Source organism: Rhinatrema bivittatum, chromosome 11 (assembly GCF_901001135.1).
Source record: "Rhinatrema bivittatum chromosome 11, aRhiBiv1.1, whole genome shotgun sequence".
In the NCBI taxonomy this organism is placed as follows: domain Eukaryota; kingdom Metazoa; phylum Chordata; class Amphibia; order Gymnophiona; family Rhinatrematidae; genus Rhinatrema; species Rhinatrema bivittatum.
In genome coordinates this window covers 20,528,192-20,552,544 of record NC_042625.1, presented here as the reverse complement: position 1 = coordinate 20,552,544, position 24,353 = coordinate 20,528,192, and the positions used below count along the sequence as shown (strand labels likewise).

The window sequence follows — 24,353 nt, the reverse complement described above, 5'->3', positions numbered from 1 at the left end:
GACTTGATGCAGCTTATTGACTGGCACAGCCCCTTTAATGTTTGTCGCTCTGGAGCACTGAGGCCACGGGGACATCTGACCCTAAGCCTGGCAATACACTTGGTTGTGGATGGATCCTAGAACAGCAGTAGCACACTTTGTATCTGTCAGTTATGAACATAACCTGACCGCAAACACTATTTTTAAAGTCACTGACCATAGTCTTCATTTTTCCCCAACATCAAAAACTCATTAAAATGAGGAACAAATGTTACAATTTTCCAATAAACTTGGTTTCATATCTTAAATATGCTAAGATTCAAAAATTTGCAAACATATTCAGACCCAAGCATTCTTTCTCTTATCATATACCAGTCTGATGACTTGTCAAAACCAAGGAATCAGAATTAAGAATCCAAAATCCCTCCCCCCCCCCCCCCTTGCAACTGAGGGGAAGTTGTTGCAGAAAGTGTCCATCCCCTACCTGTTTGGACCTTTTCTCAATGTTTTTTTTTTTTTTTTTTTTTTTTTAAGTACCACTGAAAAGTGCTGTTGTGAATACTGTTGAGGATGTAAGGCAACAAAACTGAATAAAATTTTCAAAGTATCTGAATTAAAAATGTAAGGATAGTGAGTACACATCTGTGCTTTAGCTCAGACAAAAAAGACTGAGGAGATTCATGAGACAACACATGTGCAGCAATTCCTGCTCATGCTCAACATCAAAACTACTAGCTTTGAGAGATGTGTCCGTTCTGTGCTATCAAATGACATCATTCACAGAATACATATTATGGCTAATTCAGACTGCTTATCAATGGAAAGAGACATGTAAACATTTTGCATACATTCAGCTACAAACACCATCTAGCTTACACCCTCAAGCAATAGACATGCAAGGCTCAACTTCATGTGTTATGTGATCTTAAGTATTTCAAAGTTCACACTTCAGTTAACTAAATAAAGGCCTGATTTACTAAGTTATTTTTCCCCTGCTAGAGACAGAATGAGAAAAAGAAAATCTTACTAAATCAGACCCGATTTCAAAAGTAGACCCTAAATTCAGTGAGAAAAATGATGATTTTGACAATTAGGGAAATACAACCAGGGAAACAAACACTGAAGTATGTAACAAACTGGCAAAAACAGATCAATAAAAAATACACAAATATCCATGGAACCAGAATGTATCTTTATAAAAGACATGTTAAAAATGTTTTCTAAAACTTTTCCTGTGTTTAACAACTGTAGAACTTAGGGTTGTACAGCATTCGTCTCAGTACTAGCAAAAGTTATGTGCCAGGAGTCTGGGCACTTGTGGTATAGGTCAACTTTACCTGCCTCTCCAAACTCACCCACCTTTTCTATCTGCTACATCACATCCTAACTGGAAACCTTACATTTCAATAACACAAAAAAAAAGGCAATTTATATTAAAAGTAAGAAGGATGATGTATAAATGAAGTTGCCTGTATTTCAGTAAACCTAGTACAATATTTGTTTACAGAAAAACATCTTTATTAACATCCAAGTTCTGTACTGGATTATGTGCCATTTGGCCCAAACTAACAAAGAACATTTCACAATATTCTTTGTTTCAGGAGATGAATATAAATGTACAAGGTTAAGTACAAAAGTACACATGACGGAACAAAATATTCATGGATAAGAATTCATCTCACCTGTTACATTTTTGAAAAGTAGAACCTTTTAACTAAAAATATCCTCCTTCTATAGTTGTCAAGTTGAATGAAAGTGGGTATTACCTGATTACAACACTAACACCAGTATCACTGATCTGATATTTACAAAAAATTTGTATTTTTCAATAAATTAAAGTCAATGCAACACTCATGCAAGCTAGATTGCTAGCTTTTTGGTTACAAGAACAAAGTCCTATGCTCTAAGGACTTAACCAGGTTCCTTCAAACTGCATCCATTCCTCGCATTGAAGATGTAAATCCTAACCCCATTCCTCTCTGGGTGTGTGTCTGTGATCGAGCCATTTCGTACTGTGCATCCAGATTTCTGAACACTTCTTCCTGCTGTTTCATAGTTTTAAAACTTTCCTCATCTAATGTGCTAGTTCCAGCTTCCTCTTCACTCTGAAAAGACCACAAAAAATGAGATTTGTATGTGTTCCATACTTTACCCAAACATGTGTCTCTCTCTTTATCTGTATCTATAACTTCAGAAGCAGAAACTTAGAAAGCAGAGTTGCTTACCTGTGACAGGTGTTCTCACAGGACAGCAGGATGTTAGTCCTCACATGTGGGTGACATCTGATGGAGCCAATCACGGAATACTTTTGTCAAAGTTTCTAGAACTTTGACTGGGACCTACTGGGCATGCCCAGCATAGCACCAACCCTGCATCCAGCAGGGGTCTCCCTTCAGTCTTATGTATAGCAAAAAAGAGCGTGCGAAAAACATAAAATTGCAAGCGTACCCAAATCTGCGGGGTGGCGGGTGGGTTTCGTGAGGACTAACATCCTGCTGTCCTGTGAGAACACCTGTTACAGGTAAGCAACTCTGCTTTCTCACAGGACAAGCAGGATGGTAGTCCTCACACGTGGATGAATAACAAGCTGAGGATGCTCACGCATGTACCGAAAACACCCAAAGACGTGCAACAGGCACAACAGGGGTGCTTCTTTGGTAGACGGGCAGCCTGAATATCCCAGCGGGTGTAGAAGGAAGTTGGATATTACGCTGAGAATAGATTGCGTAAAACAGACTGTCCAAAGATAGAATCTTGTGTACCAGCCTTGTCTATGCAATAGTGAGCTGCAAAGGTATGAAGAGAACTCCAGGTTGCAGCTTGGCAGATATCAATGAGAGGTACAGAACGAAGGTGTGCAACCGATGTTGCCATAGCCCTAATGGAGTGCACTTTAACTTGGTCGTGAAGTGGAAGGCCTGCTTGCTGAAAGCAGAAGGAAATGCAGTCCACCAACCAGGAGGACAGGGTCTGCTTTCTGACCAGGGTTCCCAGCTTAAGTTTATCAAAGGAAACAAAGAGCTGGGTGGATTTCCTATGGCCTGCAGTGCGTTCCAAATAAAAGGCAAGCGCACGTTTACAGTCCAAGGAATGGAGAGCCCACTCAGCAGGGAGTGGGGCTTTGGAAAGAAGTAGGCAGCACTATGGATTGATTTAAATGAAACTCAGATACCACTTTTGGTAGAAATTTAGGATGAGTGTGAAGGACCACCCAATCATGAAGAAATTTCATGTAAGGAGGGTATGTAACCAGTGTCTGCAGTTCACTGATCCTGTGAGCAGACGTTAACGCTAGAAGGAAAAGGACCTTTCAAGTGATTTGCCGCAACTCGCAGGAATGCAGAGGCTCAAATGGAGGTTTCATGAGCTGCGCCAAAACCATATTAAGGTCCCAAAACGGGGCCGGTGGACGGAGAGGAGGCTTCAGGTGAAGCAACCCCTTCATAAAGCACACCACCACCAGGGGGCTGGGTTGAGATAGAGACATCCCCTGTACCTTTATGGAAGGCGGCCACCGCACTGACATGCACTCTGATAGAGGAGGTTTGTAAACCAGACTCTGAGAGATGCCAGAGGTAGACTAAAAACTGATCCGTGGGGCAGGTAAAAGGATCTAACCCTTTTAAAGTGCACCACAACGAGAATCTTTTCCATTTTGAATGATAAGACTTTCTCGTAGAAGGCTTTCGTGAAGCTACGAGGACCTGAGATACAGATTCCGAAAGATTGAAAGGCTGAAGGATCAACTTTTCAACATCCAAGCTGTGACAAGGCCTGAAGGTTGGAGTGGCGCAATTGGCCGTTCCTCTGAGATATCAGGGACAGGTCCGAGCCTAGAGGAATCTGTGGACACAGGGAGAGATCCCGAAGGATTGGAAACCAAGCTTGACGTGGCCAGAGGGGGCTATGAGAATCATTAGACCCTTGTCCATGAGTAGCTTCACGAGAGTTTTGCTGAGGAGAGGAAGTGGTGGGTAGACATAAAGGAGACCTTTCTTCCAGGACAGGGCGAACCCTGTCCTGGAAGAAAGACGCGACTCAGCTTGTCTGCCAGCACATTGCTCACTCCCGGTAAGTAGGTGGCCTTGAGGTACATCGAATGGAAGAGAGCTTCCACCCAAATCTGTGCAGCTTCCTGACACAGAAAGGAGGAGCCCATACCTCCCTGCTTGTGGATGTACCACATGGCCACCTGGTTGTCCAACTGAATCAGGATGACCTGATTTGAGAGGTGATCCTGAAAAGCCCTGAGCACATATCTGATTGCTCGAAGCTCCAGGAAATTTATTTGGTGTTTGGCTTCCTCTGGAGACCAAGAGCCTTGTGTCTGCAGATCGGCTACGTGGGCTCCCCACCCGAGGTTGGGAGCGTCTGTGGTGAGAATGATTTGAGGATTTGGAACCTGGAAGGGCAATCCCTGAAGGAGATTGGTCTGATTTTTCCACCAGGCGAGAGACAGACTGAGTGAGTTGGTGACGTGGACAATGGCCGACAGAGGCTGAATAGCTTGAGTCCATTGAGACCACAGAGTCCAGTGCATGAGTCTCATGGCCAAACGGGCCATTGGTGTGACATGGACTGAGGATGCCATGTGTCCCAGGACGACGAGAAATTGGCGTACAGTTGCAGAGTGCTGAGACTGCAGCTGGTGAGCAAGAGATACAGGAGTCAGTGCTCGTTGTCGAGGCAGGAAAGCCTTTGCCTGTAAGGTGTCCAAATCTGCCCCAATGAACGACAAGGTTTGAGATGGGACTAAGTAGGATTTGTCGTAATTGACGAGAAATCCTAACAAAATTAGAGTGTGTAAGGTTAGATTGAGGGACGACAGAGCAGCTTGCTGAGTGGGAGCCCTGATTAACCAGTCGTCCAGATAGGGGTAGACGTGAACACCTTGTGTCCTGAGGAAGGCTGCCAAGACTACAAGGCATTTTGTAAAGACTCGTGGTGCAGACGCTAGGCCGAATGGAAGCACTCGGTATTGATAGTGCTTGGGGCCTACTAGGAACCTCATGCACTTGCAATGAGCTGGACATATCGCAATATGGGTGTATGCGTCCTGGAGGTCCAGACAGCAGAGCCAGTCTCCTCTTTATAGAAGAGGTAGAAGCAATCCCAGGTGACCATCTTGAACTTTTCTCCCTGGAGGTACTTGTTGAGGGCCCGTAGGTCCAGAATAGGCGGAAGCCTCCCGATTTTTTGGGGATTAGGAAGTACCAGGAATAGAACCCTAGGCCTTGCTGAGTGTATGGAACGGGTTCTATTGCTCTTGACTGGAGAAGGAGGGAAACCTCTTAATCCAGAAGAATGGAGTGTTCGGATGTTCTCCACGTCTGTAGAGGTGGGGAGTCCGGTGGCAAGGCGAGAAAGTTCAGATGGTAACCCTGAGCAATGATTGCCAATACCCATTGGTCGGATGTGATTGAATGCTACATGTTGTGGAAGTGGCACAATCGACCTCCCACTAGTATGTGCAACAGAGGAATCTGGCTGCTGCTCTCTAAGTGGAAGTCAAAAACCTGAAGCAGGTCCTGGTTGAGGAGATGCTTGTGGTTTTTGATAAGGTCTCGTGGCACAGGATCTGGTTGGTGGCGGGTAAGACTTCTTCGGGCGGAAGAATGATTTAAGAGTCCTTTCTGAAGGGCTGTTGTGAGGAGAAGTCGGAAGGCATCAAAGAGAGCTGTCTTAGGGTCTCATGATGGTCTTTTAATTCTGCCACAGTCCGTTGAAACTGTTCTCCAAACAGATTATCTCCGACACAAGGCAGGTCGGATAACCGGTCTTGCACTTCTGGGCGAAGGTCAGAAGACTTGAGCCAGGCCCACCGTCTCGCCGAAATAGCAGCTGCAGATACTCTAGTAGAAGTGTAAAAAATGTCATAAGATGTTCTAATCTCATGCTTGCCTGCCTCAAAACCCTTTACTAGGGTTTGTAATTGTTCTTGAAATTGCTGAGGCAGGGAGTCTGAGAAGTCCTGTATCTGCTTAAAAATGACCCTGTTATATTGGGTCATATAAAGCTGATGTGGCAATTCGGGAGATGAGCATGGACCCTTGGAATATACGGCGACCAATGTCATCTAGGAACTTCTGTTCCTTTCCAGGAGGAACAGATGAGTGAGGTTTTGACCTCTTTTGTGCAGACTCTACCACGACTGAGTGGTGATCAAGCTGTGATTTTTGAAAACCTGGGGCTGACTGCACCAAATAGGTAGTATCAGCTTTCCTGTGTACTGGAGCAATTGATCCAGGATGTACCCAGTTCTTCTTGAGGAGATCGAGAAGGACCTGATGGATGGGAATAGAGGTGATTACCTTGGAGGCATCTAGGAATTGGAGCAACTCCATCATCTGGTGCCTATCATCCTGTTCCGTCTATAATTGAAAGGGAACCAATTCAGACATTTCCTTCACAAAGTTTATAAAGGAGAGGTCCTCTGGAGGAGAACGCTTCCTACTGTCAGTGGGTGAAGGTGGTGAAGGTAAATCATCGGTGTCTGTTGAGGTATCATAAGGATCAGCATCCGTCCCTCTAGGAACTAGAGGGGGACAGGGTGGTTGGATACCTGAAGGTCCCAGTCTAGGCTCCGAAGGAATCGAGGAATTATCGGAGGCACCGATGTTGGCATCGAAGGCATCGATGGACGTATCAGCACCGATTGATGGGTTGGTGGCGAGGGACGTATCGGCATCGATGGCTGAGGCAGAACTCCTGATGGAGGGATGCGGAACTGTGTTTCTCCTCCCGATGATGTTGTCAGTGGGGAGGGCATTGGAGCCATCGGTGACCTGGGATCCATCGGTGGAGAAGCGGCCATAAGCGCTTCCATCCTGGATAGCAGCGGTGCCAGCGCTGGCGGAATCGGGTTGATGATCGGTTCCACAGGCAGTACTGGTTTCGCTGCCGGAGGAACCTGAAGACCTTGCATCACCTTGTCGATGGCCTCCTGAACCATCCGGTCCAGTTCTTCTCAGAGACCTGGAGCAAGCAGCCCCGGCTCCGGAACAGAAGAAGGAGGCAGAAGCATAGCCAGAGGGACCACCGTTAAAGGCGGAGTCGCGGCTCCCGATCCCCAATTGGGTGAGGGTTGCTGGAATGGTCAGTGCCTTTCCTGGACAGGGTTTCTTCGACAGCAGCTCGGACGATGGCGAGGTCGATGATTTCGCTCCCTCGATGGTCCGAGTCTTACGGCGTCGATGGCGATGTTTCTCCCTGCGATCCCCTCGATCCTGAGGGGGAGTAGAGGGTGTTGATAGCTGAGAAGTCGTCGATGCTGGTCGGTCACCGGTCTGTGGTCGATGCTGGTGCGAAGTTGAGGTTGCTGGTTCTGACGACGTCCATGCAATGGACGGAGTTGGGGTTTGAGCACGGAAGAGAAGTTCCATCTTCTCCACTCTGGCCTTGTGATCCTTTGTGTCATTACGGCACATTGGTGCAGGTCAAGACATTGTGCTCGCTTCCTAGACACATTACACAGATTTTATGGGGGTCTGTGAGACATGGTGCGGGTACAGTCCGGGCACAGACGAAACCCCAACGCCATGGCAAAAAATCGAGCCGCGGCATGGTCGACGGCCAGTAGGCAGCGAGGGCCAAACTCGGTAATAGACGGGAAACTGGTAAAAACTTACCGGAGTACCGCGGACTGAGAAAAGTTAGAGGAGGGACCCCTGTGGGGCAATTTAACTTTTAGTAATTCCGTGAGGAAAATTCCTGTCAGGAATCTCTTCAGAGCTCCTTTACCGCGAGGCTACTGCTGTGCGGAAAAAGACGACTGAAGGGGGACACCTGCTGGCTGCAGGGTTAGTGCCATGCTGGGCATGCCCAGTAGGGGACAGTCAAAGTTCTGGAAACTTTGAAGTTTTCCGTGATTGGGCTCCATCTTGATAATGTCACCCATATGTGAGGACTACCATCCTGCTTGTCCTGTGAGAACCCTTCTTTCCTCAGTGTTGCCGCCATGACCACCATAACTTTGGAGAATGCTCTGAGGGCAGTTGCCAGTAATATGAAGGTAGGCCTCTGAGAGGTCCAGGGAAGTTAACAACTGTCCCGGTTGAACGGTCATTATGATGGAGTGGAGTGTTTCCATGCAGAAGTGGAATATCCGCAGATGACGAATGACACGAGTTCCAGGATGGGGCAAAACGAACCCTCCTTCTTGGGTATGATGAACTAGATGGAAAAACGCCCCATATTTTCCTGGGGAGATAGGTACTGGAGATATAGCCCTCAAACTGAGTATCCTTATCAACGTAGGTTCCACTGCCAGTTACTTGTGCTGGGAGTGTAAAGGCGACACCATGAACATGTCCCGAGGGATGTTGTAAAATTCCAGAGCGCATCCTTCTCGTATTATGTCCGACGTGATCTCAACCCACTGCTAATAGAAAAGGGATTGTCTGCCCCAGTACTGGAAAGTAGGGAGATCAGCCTGGACCAAGGAATCTGGCACCTCCTCAGTGTCGTCTGTGTCCCTGCCAGGGATATCCTGGAGAGGAGAGGCACGCCTTGAAGTCTGTCTATAGCAGTGGGAGAGATATTTTTTTTTTTTAAGTTTTTGTCAGGGAAGGGGTCAGTGAGGTAGCAGGATGAACCTGTACAACTGATTTCATGGTCTTGAAAAAATCATTCCATCCTAGAGAAGACAGCAGGGCCCTTGCCTAGCTCAGGAGTACTGGGGCAGGTGCCACTGAATTTCCCTCTCCCACAGATGGCCCACTTGAGGGTGCTTCCAGCTAAGGCTGTGGCTAACCCCTCATTTGAATGGGAGGAGTCGGGCTTATCAAAGACCAACGAAGCCAACTCTTCTAGTTCCTCATAATGCTGACAGGTTGAAATTTAGGTCAGACTGAGAAGCCTTAATATGACAAGCAGCACAAGAAGCAAGGGGCTTAGGTTTCTTGGTCACCGCTGCCATTGGCGGTGGTAGTTGTGCGTTCCAATTAGCTCGCGCTTAAAACATTATCTGCGCACAAATTCAGAGCGCCTCGATGGGGCACGGCAAGGCGCGAGCTTGAGTCATGCGCTCCGCTTTTCCTGTATGCATTTATGATGTGTGTAAGTACGCGCTGACGTTACGCCCACAGCAGACGTACTGCGCATGTACCGGCGTTCTACATGGGGCCATACGACATACAGAAAAGCATGCAAGTTGGTGCAGATGAGGCTGACCATGCTGTGTGCCTAATGAGGCGACTAGCACACAGAGGGCTACTCAACCTGCTCGGAAGCCCAAATCCCCTAAACCTCCGCAGGAGCAGAAATGACACTAGTATGGATAAGATCGTGCTGACCCGTCCTCCGACTGGGAGGGGCAGGGCTTGGGGAAGTTCTGAGGGTCTAGCCCTTCCTAGGCTTCCTCACAGTGCTGACACAGGAAGGATTTTAGGTCAGACTATGCATCCCTAATATGGCAGGCAGCACAAAGACTGTCGCTTGTGCTTCTTTGCTGCCGGAGCCATAGTTGTCTTGTGCGTTCAGCTGGCTAGCGCTTGGATTCGAGTGTGCAGAGATCTGCCCTGATGCGCGTATACATAAGCGCCCTTAAGCCGGTTGTGCGCGAGCATAGGTGTATCCTTATGCACTCAGGTATGCGGACTGGTGCGCACCCAGGTATGCGCGCATTAGGCGCACAAATGGCCGGTCCGCACTGCGTGTACCGACGGTCAATGGGAGAAAATGGCACAGCACCAAACCGGATTTTAATACCTACACGCGGGCGTAGATTTGTGGGCGCAACCTGGCGCGCACAAATCTACGCCCGATTTTATAACATGCGCGAGCAAGTTATAAAATCTGGGGTCGGCGTGCACAAGGGGGATGCACACTTGTGCACCTTGCATGCGCTGAACCCTAGGGGAGCCCCGATGGCTTTTCCTGTTCCCTCCTGGTGGGATTGGGAACCTTGTCAGTATGGAACGCAGAGGAGACTGGAGAAAAGTCTTACCAAAGCCCTTCCACGTCTCTGAATCTGAGGAGATCTTCTCTACTTACCTGGGATCAGCATTTACTGGCTGAGTACAAAGACTATCTCCAGCTGCGGGGGAAGAGGGCTTTGGCTGTCACCGCCATGCTCGGCTTCCTGCACCTGCTGCTTTTCAGCTGCTTCAGCAGCAAAGTCCATGCCAGCAACTGGCTACTGGACCAAGGCACACCTCTGAGGGATCTTGTAAATCGCCTCAGGAGTTCTCAACTGGAGGAGGGACCATTAGGTATCACCGCAGGAGAGCAGGGCTCAATCTTTCTCCAATTTAAAGGTAAAATTTCCCCTAAAGAGTACTGTTCCTGATTGGGAAGGCACAGTCCACATCTGCTAGGAAGATATACTGGATGGGTGAGGTCACTGCAGGGGTATATCTAGAGTGACGTCAGCTTTGAAAACTGACTCAGTCTCCATCTATCAGGGGAGCACATTTATTTATTTAAATTCTTTTTAATGTACCAATGCTCATAACCCATTGGTCCTGAGTCCATCTGGCTACACGCTAGGAAAGCTTTTTCTCTTTTAAATTTTGCTCCCCAGTCAAGTTTAACCAGATACCCCCCTCAGGGGTTAGGAGCAGAGGAAGGATTTGCACTTCTGGTTGCAACTATTGCCCAGGCTGAGGTGTCTGATCTTGGATCCAACGACAAGCTGAGCATCATCCAGTTCTACCATTTGCTGGAGGCAGAAAATACAGGATTCCTGCTGCTAGCACCAAATCCTAAGTAGTGACTGTGGTGTCAGATGAAAACTGTGTCGTCTATCTCCATCTGCTGGTAGGGGACAATAACCCACTTGTAGAAGGATGAGTTGGAATTACCTTTTTCTTGAATTATCACCTTCCATCAAATATTCAGTATGTCAGTATTTTCCCATATTATTTATTCTGATTTAGCTTATGCCTTTTCATTGGTAATTAAGTTACAGTGAGGAACTATAGGTATTTCCCTCTCCCCAGGGGCACACAATGTAAGTTAAACCTGAGGGTGAAGTAACATGCCCAAAGTCACAAGGAGAGTCTTCCCTAATTGTCAGCCTGCTGTTCTCACCACTAGGCCACTCCTCCATCTCCATAATTAGAAGCAGCATAAATCATAGGACAGAAGCATCCAAATTGAGAGCATAATAAATCAGTCAGAGAAGAAAAGAAGTTACCATGTGTCATTTGCCAAGTTCATTATGTTACCTGCATTTACATACCTATAATTTACTAACCACTCTCAGAGATCTCTCAATCTTAGTTAAGAGTGGCGATTCCTACAAAATTCACTACAAAATACTAGTAGTCCTGCTTCATAAGCCAAAATATTGGGTGCCGTCTTCCCTTCACTTCCGGTAGGATTTTATATACTAATTCTGGAAGCCTCTGCCATGAAAAGGAATCTACTTTATCATGTTAAATAAGAATTTGGGTAATAAAATCATTTTGTGTTTACGTGCACAATGTTAAAAGTTAATTATACCAATTTTCAAGATTGTTTGTTGAATGACTAATCACCTGCTGGTGAAAAACAGGGGTCTGTGGTGTTCACCTGGAAGTAAACTGGGCAGAATCTATGACCCTTATCTGCTATCATAGTTTATGCTTCTAAGTAAAAAAATTCAGCTCAGTCTAATACATTTTTGTGACAGACTGTATGACAATGACAATTTCAAAGATGCTTTAATATTACTTTAAGAAGCATTGCCTTAAAACAATTGATAAAACATGAACCTTAGGGGGAAATTTTTTTTTTAATGCAGTAAGATGCAGAGGATCTCTCCAAGATGGTGACCCTGAAAGAATAGTCAGCTGGACAATTAGTAAGTTTTGCTGAGGGGGAATATGGTAGAGGTCTTTAAGATCATGAGAGGTCTTGAATGAGTAGATGTGAATTGGTTATTTACACTTTCGGATAATAGAAGGACCAGGGGGCATTCCATGAAGTTAGCAAGTAGCACATTTAAGACTAATCTGAGAAAATTCTCTCACTTAACGCACAATTAAGCTCTGGAATTTGTTGCCAGGGGATGTAGTTAGTGCAGTTAGTGTACCTTTGCTCAAAAAAGGTTTGGATAAGTTCTTGGAGAAGTCCATTAACTGCTATTAATCAAGTTTACTTAGGTAAAAGCCACTAGTATTAATTGCATCAGTAGCATGGGATCTTCTTGATGTTTGGGTACTTGCCAGGTTTTTGTGGTCTGGTTTGGCCTCTGTTGGAAACAGGATGCTGGGTTTGATGGACCCTTGGTCTGACCGAGCATGGCAAATTTCTTACGCTCTTATTTTGTGGCAAAAAGGAAAATTGGTCCTTACCTAATTTTTATTCCTGTAGTACCATGGATCAGTCCAGACTGCTGGGTTTTGCCTCTCTTCCAAGTAGATGGAGACAGATAAAAACTTCAAGAGCACCTTCTCTTAACCTGGTGTGCCACCTGCTGCTTCTCCATATTTGTTCACACCCAAGCAGAAATATCTTAAAGATTAACCATTGTTCATGCCTTAACCTAACTCTATCCCCCGAATGAATAGAACTCTGACAACAGGAAAAAGTCTTATAAAAACCTATACATTTCTTCAGAAAAAGCAAGTCAAAAGTACAGAACAGAGTGAGCGGGCTCTCCACCCACAACGTGGAAACCCCCCATTGGGCAGGCATCTGGACTGAGCCGTGGTACTACAGGAACGAAAATTAGTAGGTAAGGACCAATTTTCCTTTCCCTGGACATATCCAGATCAGTCCAGACTGCTGGGATGTACCCAAGCTCTCCTAATTAGGGTGGGACTGCGAGAGCCCCGCTCGGATGACACTGGCCCCGAAACTGCAGGGGTTCGAATCCTGGATGTCCAGCCTGTAGTGTCTGGCAAAAGTGTGTAAAGACCTACAGGTAGCCACCTCGCAGATTTCCTGCAGGGAAACCAGCTGGCACTCTGCCCATGAAGCCACTTGTGCTCGGGTAGAATGAGCCTTCAAGCCCTCCGGGAATGGGCGACCAGACCAGATGTAAGCAGATGCTATGGACTCTTAACCAACGAGCAATAGTCTCTTTAGACACTGACTGACCCTTCTTCACACCATGCCACAGACCGAAAAGGTGATCCGACAAATGGAACCCATTATAGCCTCTAAACAGAGCAACAAAGCACGTCTGACATCCAGCTAAGTTGTCTCACACGAGGACCTGTCAGCTCCTCAGCCGGAAAAGCCAGAAGCTCCACCGATTGGTTCACTTGAAAGGCAGAGACCACTTTTGACAAAAAAGATGGGACTGTTCGTAGTGATACTCCGGAATCCGAGATACAGAGAAAGGGCTCACTGCAGGATGAGGTATGAAGCTCCGAGACCCTCCTGGCTGACCAAATGGCCACTAAAAACACCACCTTCAGTGTGAGATCCTTTAAGGTGGCCTTCTTAAGCGCCTCAAAGGGGGCCTCGCAGAACCCCCGGAGAACCAGGTTCAGACTCCAGGAGGGGCACAGTCTGAGTCGGGGGGGGGGGGGGGGGGGGCGCACATGCTTCACGCCCCAGAGAAAATGCACCACATCCGGGTGAGTCTCCAGAGGAGCACCCTGAGTGTGGCTCCTCAAACATCCTAGGGCAGAGATCTGAGCCTTCAGCGAATTATAAGACAATCCTTTGTCCAGGCCATTCTGCAGAAAAGAGAGAACTAGAGAGAACTAGAGATACCGGAAACCCTACGAGCATCCACCCCTTGAGGCTGGCACTAGGCCTCAAAGACCTTCCAGAAGCGAACATTATGTCAGGGACGTGGAGGTTTTCCAGGCCTGCAGCAAGGTGGAAATAACCACCTCCGGATAACCTTTCTTCCTCAGTTGTCACATCTCAAAAGCTAGGCCGCAAGACAAAAGCAATCCGCCTGATCGAAAAATATAGGTCCCTGTCGAAGGAGATTTGGAATATGACCGAGCGAGGGAGGGCCGACCAAGGCCAGATTCACAAGGTCAATGAACCAAGGCCTCTGCGGCCACTCTGGTGTCACAAGAATCACTCGTCCCGGGTGAAGTTATAATTCTCTGGAGTATTTTTCCCATCAACGGCCAAGGGGGGAACACAAAGGAGGACATCGTGTGGCCAGGGACCACTAGGGCATCGACTCCCTCTGCGACGTGATCTCCTCTGTGAATGAAAAAGTGCACCACCTTGGTATTTGTGTGAGTTGCCATCAGATCCACGTGAGGTTACCCCACTTACGACAGATCAGGTGAATTGTGGCATCGGACAGCTCCCACTCTCCTGGGTCCAGTTGTTGGCAACTGAGGAAGTCCGCCTGCACTTTGGTCGATCCCACGATGTGAGACGCCGCCAACATCGCTAGATGCTGCTCCGCCCAGGGCATCAGCTTCTCTGCTTCGAACGCTACAGGACTCCTGGTTCCTCCCTGCTGGTTGATGTAGGCTAAAGTAGTCGCATTGTCGGACAAGTCACTGACTGCCTGATCGTGCTGGAGTGGGAAGAAGCTCTGCAGAGCCAGCTGGACGGCCCTTGTCTCGAGACAATTGATCAACCAAGATGCTTCCACCAGAGACCACTGGCCCTGAACAGACGAGTCTGGCATACCACTCCCCAGCCGGAGAGACTGGCATTTGTTGTCACCACCATCCACTGGGGTATTTCCAGATTCACCCCGTGCTCCAAGTTGTCCTGGGCGAGCCACCATGAAAGACTGGACCTGGCAACCCTGGTAAGCGGCAGCGGTAGGTGGAATTGTTGTGATAGTGGGTTCCAGCAGGACAGCTAAGCAGCCTGAAACAGCCTCATATGCGCCAAGGCCCACGGGACCAGTTCCAAGGTCGATGCCATGGAACCAAGCACCTGCAGATAATCCCAAACCCTGGCTAAGAGGCTTGTAAGAGATGGACTTGGCTGCGCAATTTGAGGAGTTTGTCCTCAGAGAGGAACACCTTCTCACTCGGGTATCGAAACACACTCCCAAAAACTCCAGGACCTAGCAAGGGGTTAGATGGCTCTTGGAGAGGTTGACCACCCAGCCCAGGGACCTCAGGCGGAGTAGAACCACATCTGGTGCCTTCGAGCACTGGTCTGCTGACTTCGCTCAGATGAGCCAATTGTCCAGATAGGGATGCACCAGAACTCCTCCTTTCTGTAGGGCCGCCGCCACCACCACCACAACTTTAGTGAAGGTCCGTGGAGCCAAGGCAAGGCCAAACGGTAGAACGCAAAATTGAAAATGTTTGAGAACCATAAATCTGAGGAACCTCTGATGGTCCCTGCAAATCCCAATGTGAAGATAGGCTTCTGTCACATCTAGTGATGCCAGGAATTTGCCCTTCCATGCAACTGCGATGACAGAGCGGAGTGTCTCTATCCGGAAACAGTACTTTGAGAACAATGTTCATCTTTTTAAAGTCTAGGATGGGCCGAAAGGGCCTCTCCTCCTTCGGGACTATGAAGTAAATGGAGTAACGTCCCACTCTGATGGGGAACTGGAACGATGGCCCCCGACTTTGGAGGCACGCCAGGGTCTGATGAATGACAAACTTTTTCTGGAGACCCACAAAGGGATACCAGAAACAGGTGCGTAGCGGGCAAGCAAATTCTAATGCGTAGCCGTGTTCTATCACGCTGGTCAGATGTGATCTTAACCCACTCCTCATAAAAGAGTCATCTGACCCCCTATAACAGGATCTGAGGAGTGGGCCGGCCAGTACTTATTGGGCAGCTTTGGCCCCGCTGGGCCCCTGCCCAGAACTATCTCAGGCTGATCGACGCTCGGCAGGCCTGCGACCAAGACTGGAACATCCCTGAGGCTTGTCTTTGGCCCACGCCCTGAGATCTGCTCTGCCGAAAATGCCTTTGGCCCCGAAAACAAGAGCGAGCTGGGGGAAAGCTTTCTGTTCCTATGGCTTATCTTCCGGGAGCTTATGCACCTTATTATTCCCTAGCTGCTTAATTAGCTGCTCCAAGTCCTCTGCAAAGAGTTGCTTCCCTTTAAAAGGAAGGGCACTGAGTTGGGCCTTTGAGGATACGTCCGAAGCTCAGTTATGGAGCCACAAGAGCCTCCTAGCAGAGATTGCAGACACCATCATCCTCGACAAGGTGCGAAGGTGGTCATACAAAGCATCCACGCCATATGCGATGGCAGCTTCCAGAATTTCCGCCTGCTTCACCTCGAGGCTCCAAATCCTTGGCGCTGAGCAAATGCTGCACCCAGCGGAGGCCCATCCTGAGCATGTAGCTACTGAAGACTACAGCACGAATACCCAGGGCAGAGACTTCGAAAATCCTCTTGAGGTGACCTTCCAGCTTGTAATCCTGGAGATCTTTCGACGCTGCCGCTCCGGCCACCAGGATGGTAGTCTGCTTCGTGACCGTCGAAATGGACGTGTCCACTTTCAGAACCTGTAATAGTTCCAAAATGTCTTTCGGAAGAGGGAAGAGCTTGTCTATGGCTCTGCCAACCTTGAACCCAGCCTCTGGAGTATCCCACTCCCAAACCATCATTTGCTGCAACATGGTGTGGAGAGGAAAGGTTTGAGTGGGGCCCTGTATCCTCGGTAAGACTGGATCCACCTTGTCCGGGACTCGGGTCCTCAGGAGCTGCCGCAATACCCAACTCCTGCAGGACATGCGGGATTAAGGAAGCCAGATGCTCATGATGGAATAGGCAAACTACTTTAGGGTCATCGCCCTCAACCGAGAGGAGAATGTCAGGCTCGCGTCCGGGGTATTGGAGGTGGATCCCCCTGACTCTCCCCCCTCCTGATTGGACTCGTCCATCGCTAAACCCCATGCCCCACGGGGGTATGAATAGTCCGGATTTGTGTCGCCGCCGGCAGATCCTTCTTCCTGGCCATCTTCCCAGGTGGACCATCAGGAACCTGATCTACGGGATGTCCCCTCTTCTGAGCACCACTGGCCAAAAAGGCCTGGTGCATTAAAAGAATGAAATCTGGGGGGCGGGGGAGAACAGACTGGCCCCCTAGAGACCCTCCCAGGGTACTGGGGCCTCCATCAGAGCGCCCCCCCCCCCCCCCATAGCCATCCGGGCCTCATCAGGGCAAAAATCAGGAGAGAGTGCCGAAGGAAAATCCCCTCCCACTAATGCTCTTGCCTCTGCTGCGCGAAAAGTGATCAAAATGGCCACCATTCCCACAGAGGGAATGGATTGGCCTGCACATCAGAGGCAGCAACGGCTCTGCCAGAACTATACTGCTGCGACATAACCAGCGTGGATGTGCTCAGGGAAGTCTCCCTTCCGGGGAGACAGCAAATGCAGCAACTGGCCAGATCTCGGCCCGAAAAACGCTCCCCACAGCACGAGCAATGGCTCAAGCGGGGCATGCTGCTGCTGCGTGCAGGCCACGTGACGAAACGCAGCCCAGGAAGAACGTGGAAAGGCACCCAACAAGACTTACCACTGACCAGGCATCGCGCCGGGCCGAGGCTCCGGAGAAGCAGCCTTGCTGCTGCTAGCAACAGCTACTACCCTCTCTGACTGCCTTCGCTCTTTTTTTTTTTTTTTTTTTTTTTTACAAACTTTAGGCAGGCAGTCCAATTAAGGACACAGAGCTTTCTTTTTTTTTTTTTCTGACGAAAGCAGAGGCTAAAAAAAGGGGGGGGGGGGGGTGGAGTAAACTGGACCACCAGCTATCACCCCCTGCACTCCAAGGAGCGCAAAAAGGGGATTCTCAACCCCTGCTCGTCCTCTGCCTGCAAACAGGGAGGATGGGCCCAGCAGGACCTAACTACTCACTGGGAAGCTGCAGCATCCTTTGCACTTCTGTTCCTTTAATTTTTTTGAAGAAGCTTGGGACAGAACTGTGGGTTTTGCACCACCTCCATCTGTGGAGACAGAGAAATACTGAGGAGCAGCAGGTGGCACACCAGGTTAAGAGAGGGCGCTCTCGAAGTTTTTCTCTATCTTCATCTGCTGGAAGGGAGGCAAAACCCAGCAGTCTGGACTGATCCGGGTACATACAGGGAATTAAGTTTATACTTGTGGTAGTATTGATATTTTGTTTTGTACATATTTTTGAGTACCCTCCTAGTCCTTGAAGCAAACATTTACGTTGAAATGCTGCCAGCATTGAGCTTTTGAAAGCACAACCTCCTAGACAGCATCGCGGTTTGAATCGACGGAACAGCAATTCACTGCAACCATAACGATGTTTTCTTGGGCATTTTGCGCTTCTTTCACATGAGCAGCTATGCTGTTTTGATATGTTTAATAAAGAGCACCACAGTGTCAGCACAGTGGAATACAAATTCACCTAAGCATTTGGCTGCCCCCGATGTGGATTACGAATGAGGGTATTGGAATGGATAGATCTCCCTTAATGGAACATTAAAAAAACAGCAATAATTCTGAGATTAATGAAGAAATTACTTAACTGATAATTTTGTTTTCCTTAGTGTAGACAGATGGACTCAGGACCAGTGGGATATGTGTTCCACTACTAGCAGATGGGAGATGGAGTCAAGATTTCAAAGCTGACGTCACCTAGGATATACCCCTGCAGTGACCTCAGCTCTTCAGTATTCTCTTTGAAAAGCCATTGTGGACATATATATCTAAGAACTTAGAATTTGGATACTATTTGATTAAAACGTTGGTTAGCAAAACTTGATTAGAAACTGGAGACCACCAGTGTACTCAACCAACATAAGCGTCGAAAGCAGCCATACTGTGAATTCCCTGAACTAGGGGGAACGAGAGAGGAAAGACTTAGCAAAGCCCACATCTCTGGATCAGAGGAGTTCTTCTCTACTTACCTGGTCTCAGCACTTACTGGCTGAGAACAGAGAGTCTCCGGTTGCAGGGGTAGAGGGCTTTGGCCTTCACCTCCATGCTCGGCTTCTGCACCCACAGACTTTCAGCTGCTTCAGCAGCTAAGTCCACACCGGGAACTTGTTACTGGACCAGACACACCTCTGAGGGATCTCGGAAATCGCCTCTGGAATTCTCAACTGGGGGAGGGACCCTTAGGTATCACCGCAAGAGAGTGGGGCTCGATCTTCCTTTAAATTGAAGATAATAATTTTCTCTTTGTATTAGCGCTGCAAACCCGCTAACACCGTGCTAGTGTGGGAGTAGCGTCCACATCTGCTAGGAGACGGAGAGATACTGAAGAGCTGAGGTCACTGCAGGGGTATATCTAAGGTGACGTCAGCTTTGAAATCTGACTCCATCTTCCATATAACCCACTGGTCCTGAGTCCATCTGGCTGCAAGTTAGGAAATGTTTTATTTAAAACCTAAACAGGTAAGCCACTGTCTATACCTCTAAGATTTCAACCCCTCTAAATTAGTCCGATGAATAAATGGAAAATTCAAATGCTACTCAAACAAGGTATTAAAATATTTTCTGTTTCTATCTTGTAACCAATGGACTTTGATGGTTAAAATATCAAATAATAAAATTAAAATCACAGGAAAATCATAGCTGAAGCAAAACAATGTTTTAACATCTTATCCTAAAACAATGCAGAACAATTTTAAAAAGTCACAACATACCTTAATGCCCATCAGTTTTCTAAATTTGACATTTTGGTCCTTGTTTCCAAAATTCAGTTTTTCCCATATTTCTGCAGACTGTGACTTATCCTACAGGAGTAAACAAGCAGGTTTAAAATAAAAAAAAAACACACCCCCTATGTTACAAATGTACTCAGCATAAACAGAAAACTACAAAGCACCCTTATGGCATGGGAGAACCAGATATTACCAAATATCATCATAAATGGCAAAAATGCTTATTTTTCGCAGATTCAAACCACATGAGTACACTGGTGGTCTCCAGTTTCTAATCAATTTTATTTTTCCATGTATCTCTGTTATAATTGTTACCATGTTATAATTGTTATCATGTTATAATGTAAAATAGGGCAGAACTCGCCCTATTCTCTTAGTTACCTGGAAACCGATGTGATATCTCGATTGAATGTCGGTATATAAAATAAATAAATAAATAAAAATGAAACTATCATTGGTTATGTGCTTTTTAGTAAGCACTATAAAAGACTACCAACTAGTTCCCAACAAAGTGTGGTCAGTCTATGTTTGACTTACAGAATCTAGAGACCCCTTACATTTTGCCTAAGTAAGTTCATGTCGATACCATTCAAGAGCTATAAGTTAATTACAATACATTATACAAAAATTCAGTGGAACTGAACCATCACTGACATATGCAAAAAGCAAACCCGCTAAGGGCCCAATGCAATATGATAGGAGTGAAAAAAACCCCATCATATGCTATATTTCAGCACATATTTTCTTAAAGCATTAACTTTATGAAGAGTTAACCTGCTAAGAGTGACAGTTTTGCAGATTGTGGAAATGTTTTTTTTCTAAAGTATCCCAAGTGTTTGACTAAATTTCAAAATCAGGAAATTGTTCTTTTTTTTTAACCTTACTTATGCTCTATCAGTGGCAAGTCAGTTCCTGAAGGTACTCTTGTCTACTGCTCCTGAAGTTCTAGAAGCTGAGGGATAACTCCTCAAATCATAGGTATTTTGTTAGAGATTTTTCTTTTATTGCTTGCTTAAAATATACTAATGTTTATTGGAATTGTGCTCTCTACTCCTAACTTGTTGAATTTGATTTACATGGTTTGATTGCTTATTTGCTATTTTGCTTTTTACTCATATGTACTTTAAAATGTAAATTTCTTGGCAATATTAAAATACATTTAGCTACAAAAGTTAATCCCATAAGCTAATAGCAGCAAATGCACTAGGAGTTACAAACAAAAACCACATGTAAACCAAAATTTGTGTTACAAAAATGAATAGCATGCATGTATAACACATAATGAATGATGACAGAGACCAAAATAGCCCGTTCCAGTCTGCCCAGTAAGGTGATTAGGGTTACACTGCTGCTCTGGGTTGGTTACCCCTATACAGAAAAGTTACCACAGGTTACTTCAGTGCTTCATTTCCATCATCTTGCCATTAGGGATCCACTCTTTTCTATATGTTTTTAATAGTTTTCAGGTATTTAGAAATTAGTATCATAGCCTCCCCTCTCAAGTTGTACAGTTGTGATCATAAGTTTACATATCCCTGGCAGAACCTGTAAACATGTAGCATTTTGAGAAACAAGAATGATCAGAGTAAACATGTTTGTTATTTTCAGTATGTTTCAAATTAAACTATTTTATGCATCACATAAGAGCACAATCATTAAACAAACCATAAATAAAGGAAATAATAAAATGGTCCTGTTCAAAAGTTTGCATACCCTTGAATGTTTGAGCTGATAATATACACCCAAGTTGACACACAGGTTGAGATAGCAATGAAGGGTAGATATTCCACACCTATGCTTTGTTACACGATGTTATGGAACCTAACATCATGTAACCTATTAGGAGCTACTACCCAGGAAAAAGATCTAGGCATCATAGTAGATAATACTTTAAAATCGTCGGCTCAGTGAGCTGCAGCAGTCAATAAAGCAAATAGAATGTTAAGAATTATTAGGAAGGGAATGGTTAATAGAACGGAAAATGTCATAATGCCTCTGTATCGCTCCATGATGAGACCGCACCTTGAATACTGTGTACAATTCTGGTCGCCACATCTCAAAAAAGATATAGTTGCGATGGAGAAGGTACAGATAAGGGCAACCAAAATGATAAAGGGGATGGAACAGCTCCCCTATGAGGAAAGGCTGAAGAGGTTAGGGCTGCTCAGCTTGGAGAAGAGAAGGCTGAGGGGGGGGATATGATAGAGGTCTTTAAGATCATGAGAGGTCTTGAACAAGTAGATGTGAATCCGTTATTTACACTTTCGAATAATAGAAGGACTAGGGGGCATTCCATGAAGTTAGCAAGTAGCACATTTAAGACTAATCGGAGAAAATTCTTTTTCACTCAACGCACAATAAAGCTCTGGAATTTGTTGCCAGAGGATGTGGTTAGTACAGTTAGTGTAGCTGGGTTCAAAAAAGGTTTGGATAAGTTCTTGGAGGAGAAGTCCATTAATGGCTATTAATCAATTATACTTAGGGAATAGCCACTGCTATTAATTGCATCAGTAGCATGGGATCTTCTTAGTGTTTGGGTAATTGCCAGGTTCTTGTGGCCTGGTTTTGGCCTCTGTTGGCAACAGGATGCTGGGCTTGATGGACCCTTGGGTCTGACCCAGCATGGCAATTTATTTATTTAGAAACTTTTATATACCGGTATTAGTGGGGACATCATACCGGTTTACATTTGAACAAAAGGCTTGAAAATACATGTTAATAGGGACAGTGAACCGGGAGGGGGATAACAAGGAGCAGCATGGAAGGATAGATTAACATAACAAGAACAAGCACAAGCATAAGTTTATTTATTTATTTGTTAGTTTTTATATACCGCCGATCATCAGAGATATCACGTCTGTGAACAGAGAACGAAACATACGCAATAGCGTTATACATAAAACAGTATGGTAACAATTGAAAATCAATACATAAAACAACTAAAGCAGTAACAGTGAATAACTTATATACTTAATAGAAACAAGGTATAGCTATTAAAAAACAACTTAATATAAGTTGTTTTTTAAATTCTGCAAATTCTGCAAATTTTAAATTCTCAAAATTCTGCAAATTTTAAAATTTTTAATTCTGCAAATTTTTAAATTCTGCAAATTTTAAATTCTGCAAATTTACAAAATTGCGCATTGTGTCCAATGTAATTAATCTTATCCCAATTGTAACTACTGTATATAGCTCCTTCTGTAAATAAGTTCCTCATATTTCTTATTTTGACGTTTTTTACTCTCTCTCACGCTACCTATCTTTCCCTCCCTTCTCCTGTCTCCCTTACCCCCCTCCTTTTTTCTGGCCTGCTCCCATCCCCGCCCCCTGTTTATTGTAATTTCCTCCTTTAATTGAGTTACTTGTAAACCGGCGTGATGTGCCATACGAACGTCGGTATATTAAAAGTTGTTAAATAAATAAATAAATAAAATAAATAAGTTAACAGTATAATTAGCTCCTTAATATAAGGAAAGTGCGATCACCATGAGGCGGAGTAGGGAAGGGGTACTCTATTCTGGGTAAGCTTGTTTGAATAGTAGCGTTTTTAGTTTCTTTTTAAATTTGATCAGACATGGTTCGAGGTGCATGTGTACAGGGAGGGAGGTTCCAGAGAGTGAGGCCTGCAATAGAGAGGGCACGATCGCGAGTGGAGGAGAGGTAGGCTGTTTTCAGAGAGGGAACATGTAGTGTGCCCTTGTTGGTGGATCTAGTGGGGTATTGAAGGGGATGTCGAGCCAATTGGAGTTGTGGGAGTTGATGGATTTGTGAATTATGGTCAGGGTTTTGTAGTGAATGCGGGAGAGAATGGGGAGCCAGTGAAGTTCTCTGAGGATGGGGGTAATATTTTCGTATTTACGTGTTTGTGATAAGTCTTGCTGATGCATTTTGCAACATTTGTAGAGGTTTTATAGTAGACAAGGGGAGCCCTAGGAGGAGTGCGTTGCTGTTCTATATGTTCTCATTGTAATTAGTGTCTGTGTAAAAATTGTCACAAGTTTCTTAACTCTTGAGAAACCCTTGTGCATTTCATCCAGGGCTGCACTAACTTCGGTGGTTACTCAAGTATGGGGAAAGCAAAAGAACCTTCAAAGGATCTGCAAGCAAACATCATTAAACTTGATAAGTCAGGAAAAGGATATAAAAAGATACAAAGATTTGAAAATGACAATCAGTACAGCAGAGTTGTTTACCTGTAACAGGTGTTCTCCCAGGGCAGCAGGATGTTAGTCCTCACATATGGGCAACATCATCAGATGGAGCCCTGTCATGGAACACTTTTGTCAAAGTTTCTAGAACATTGACTGGTACACTGAGCATGCCTAGCATGCCACTGTTATGATGGAATTCACCGAATGACTGTATACAAAAAACGTGCAAATAAATAAATAACCCTGCAGCCAGCAGGGGATCCCCTTCAGTCTCGTTTGTAGCAAAAGTAGGAGCGAAAAATAAAATAAAATGTAAGAGAACCCAACTCCACGGGGTGGCGGGCAGGTTTCGTGAGGACTATATCCTGCTGTCCTGGGAGAACACCTGTTACAAGTAAGCAACTCTGCTTTCTCCCAGGACAAGCAGGATGGTAGTCCTTACATATGGGTGAATAGCAAGCTACAGGCTGAGTCATACGTAAGAGGCCAAGCAGCACCGAACATGTGCAACAGGCACAACAAATGGGGTGCTGTTGGCAAGGATGAGGCAGGACGAGTTGGGTTCCAACACTGGAAACAAATTTCTTAGCACAGACTGGCCAAAGACGGAATCCTGTCGCCCAGCCTTGCCCAGGCAGTAGTGAGCTGCGAACGTGTGGAGAGAGCTCCATGTTGCAACCCTGCAGATATCAGCAATCGGTACTGAATGGTAGTGTGCTACTGACGTTGCCATTGCTCTGACTGAGT

The 24,353-nt window shown here is 45.9% G+C and overlaps 1 protein-coding gene across 2 annotated transcripts in view; it reads right to left on the bottom strand.

The window, feature by feature from the left end:
- Positions 1 to 485: 485 nt before the first annotated feature.
- Positions 486 to 24,353, bottom strand: part of RSRC2 (arginine and serine rich coiled-coil 2) — a 175,971-nt gene continuing 152,103 nt past the window's right edge. For both annotated transcript variants that reach the window (XM_029571462.1, XM_029571461.1), the window contains exons 9-10: positions 19,438 to 19,527; positions 486 to 2,084 (exon numbers count right to left, since the gene is read on the bottom strand). In XM_029571462.1, the coding sequence (XP_029427322.1) occupies positions 1,905 to 2,084; positions 19,438 to 19,527 (270 nt within the window). In that variant the 3' untranslated portion in view covers positions 486 to 1,904. The remainder of the gene's footprint in view (positions 2,085 to 19,437; positions 19,528 to 24,353) is intronic.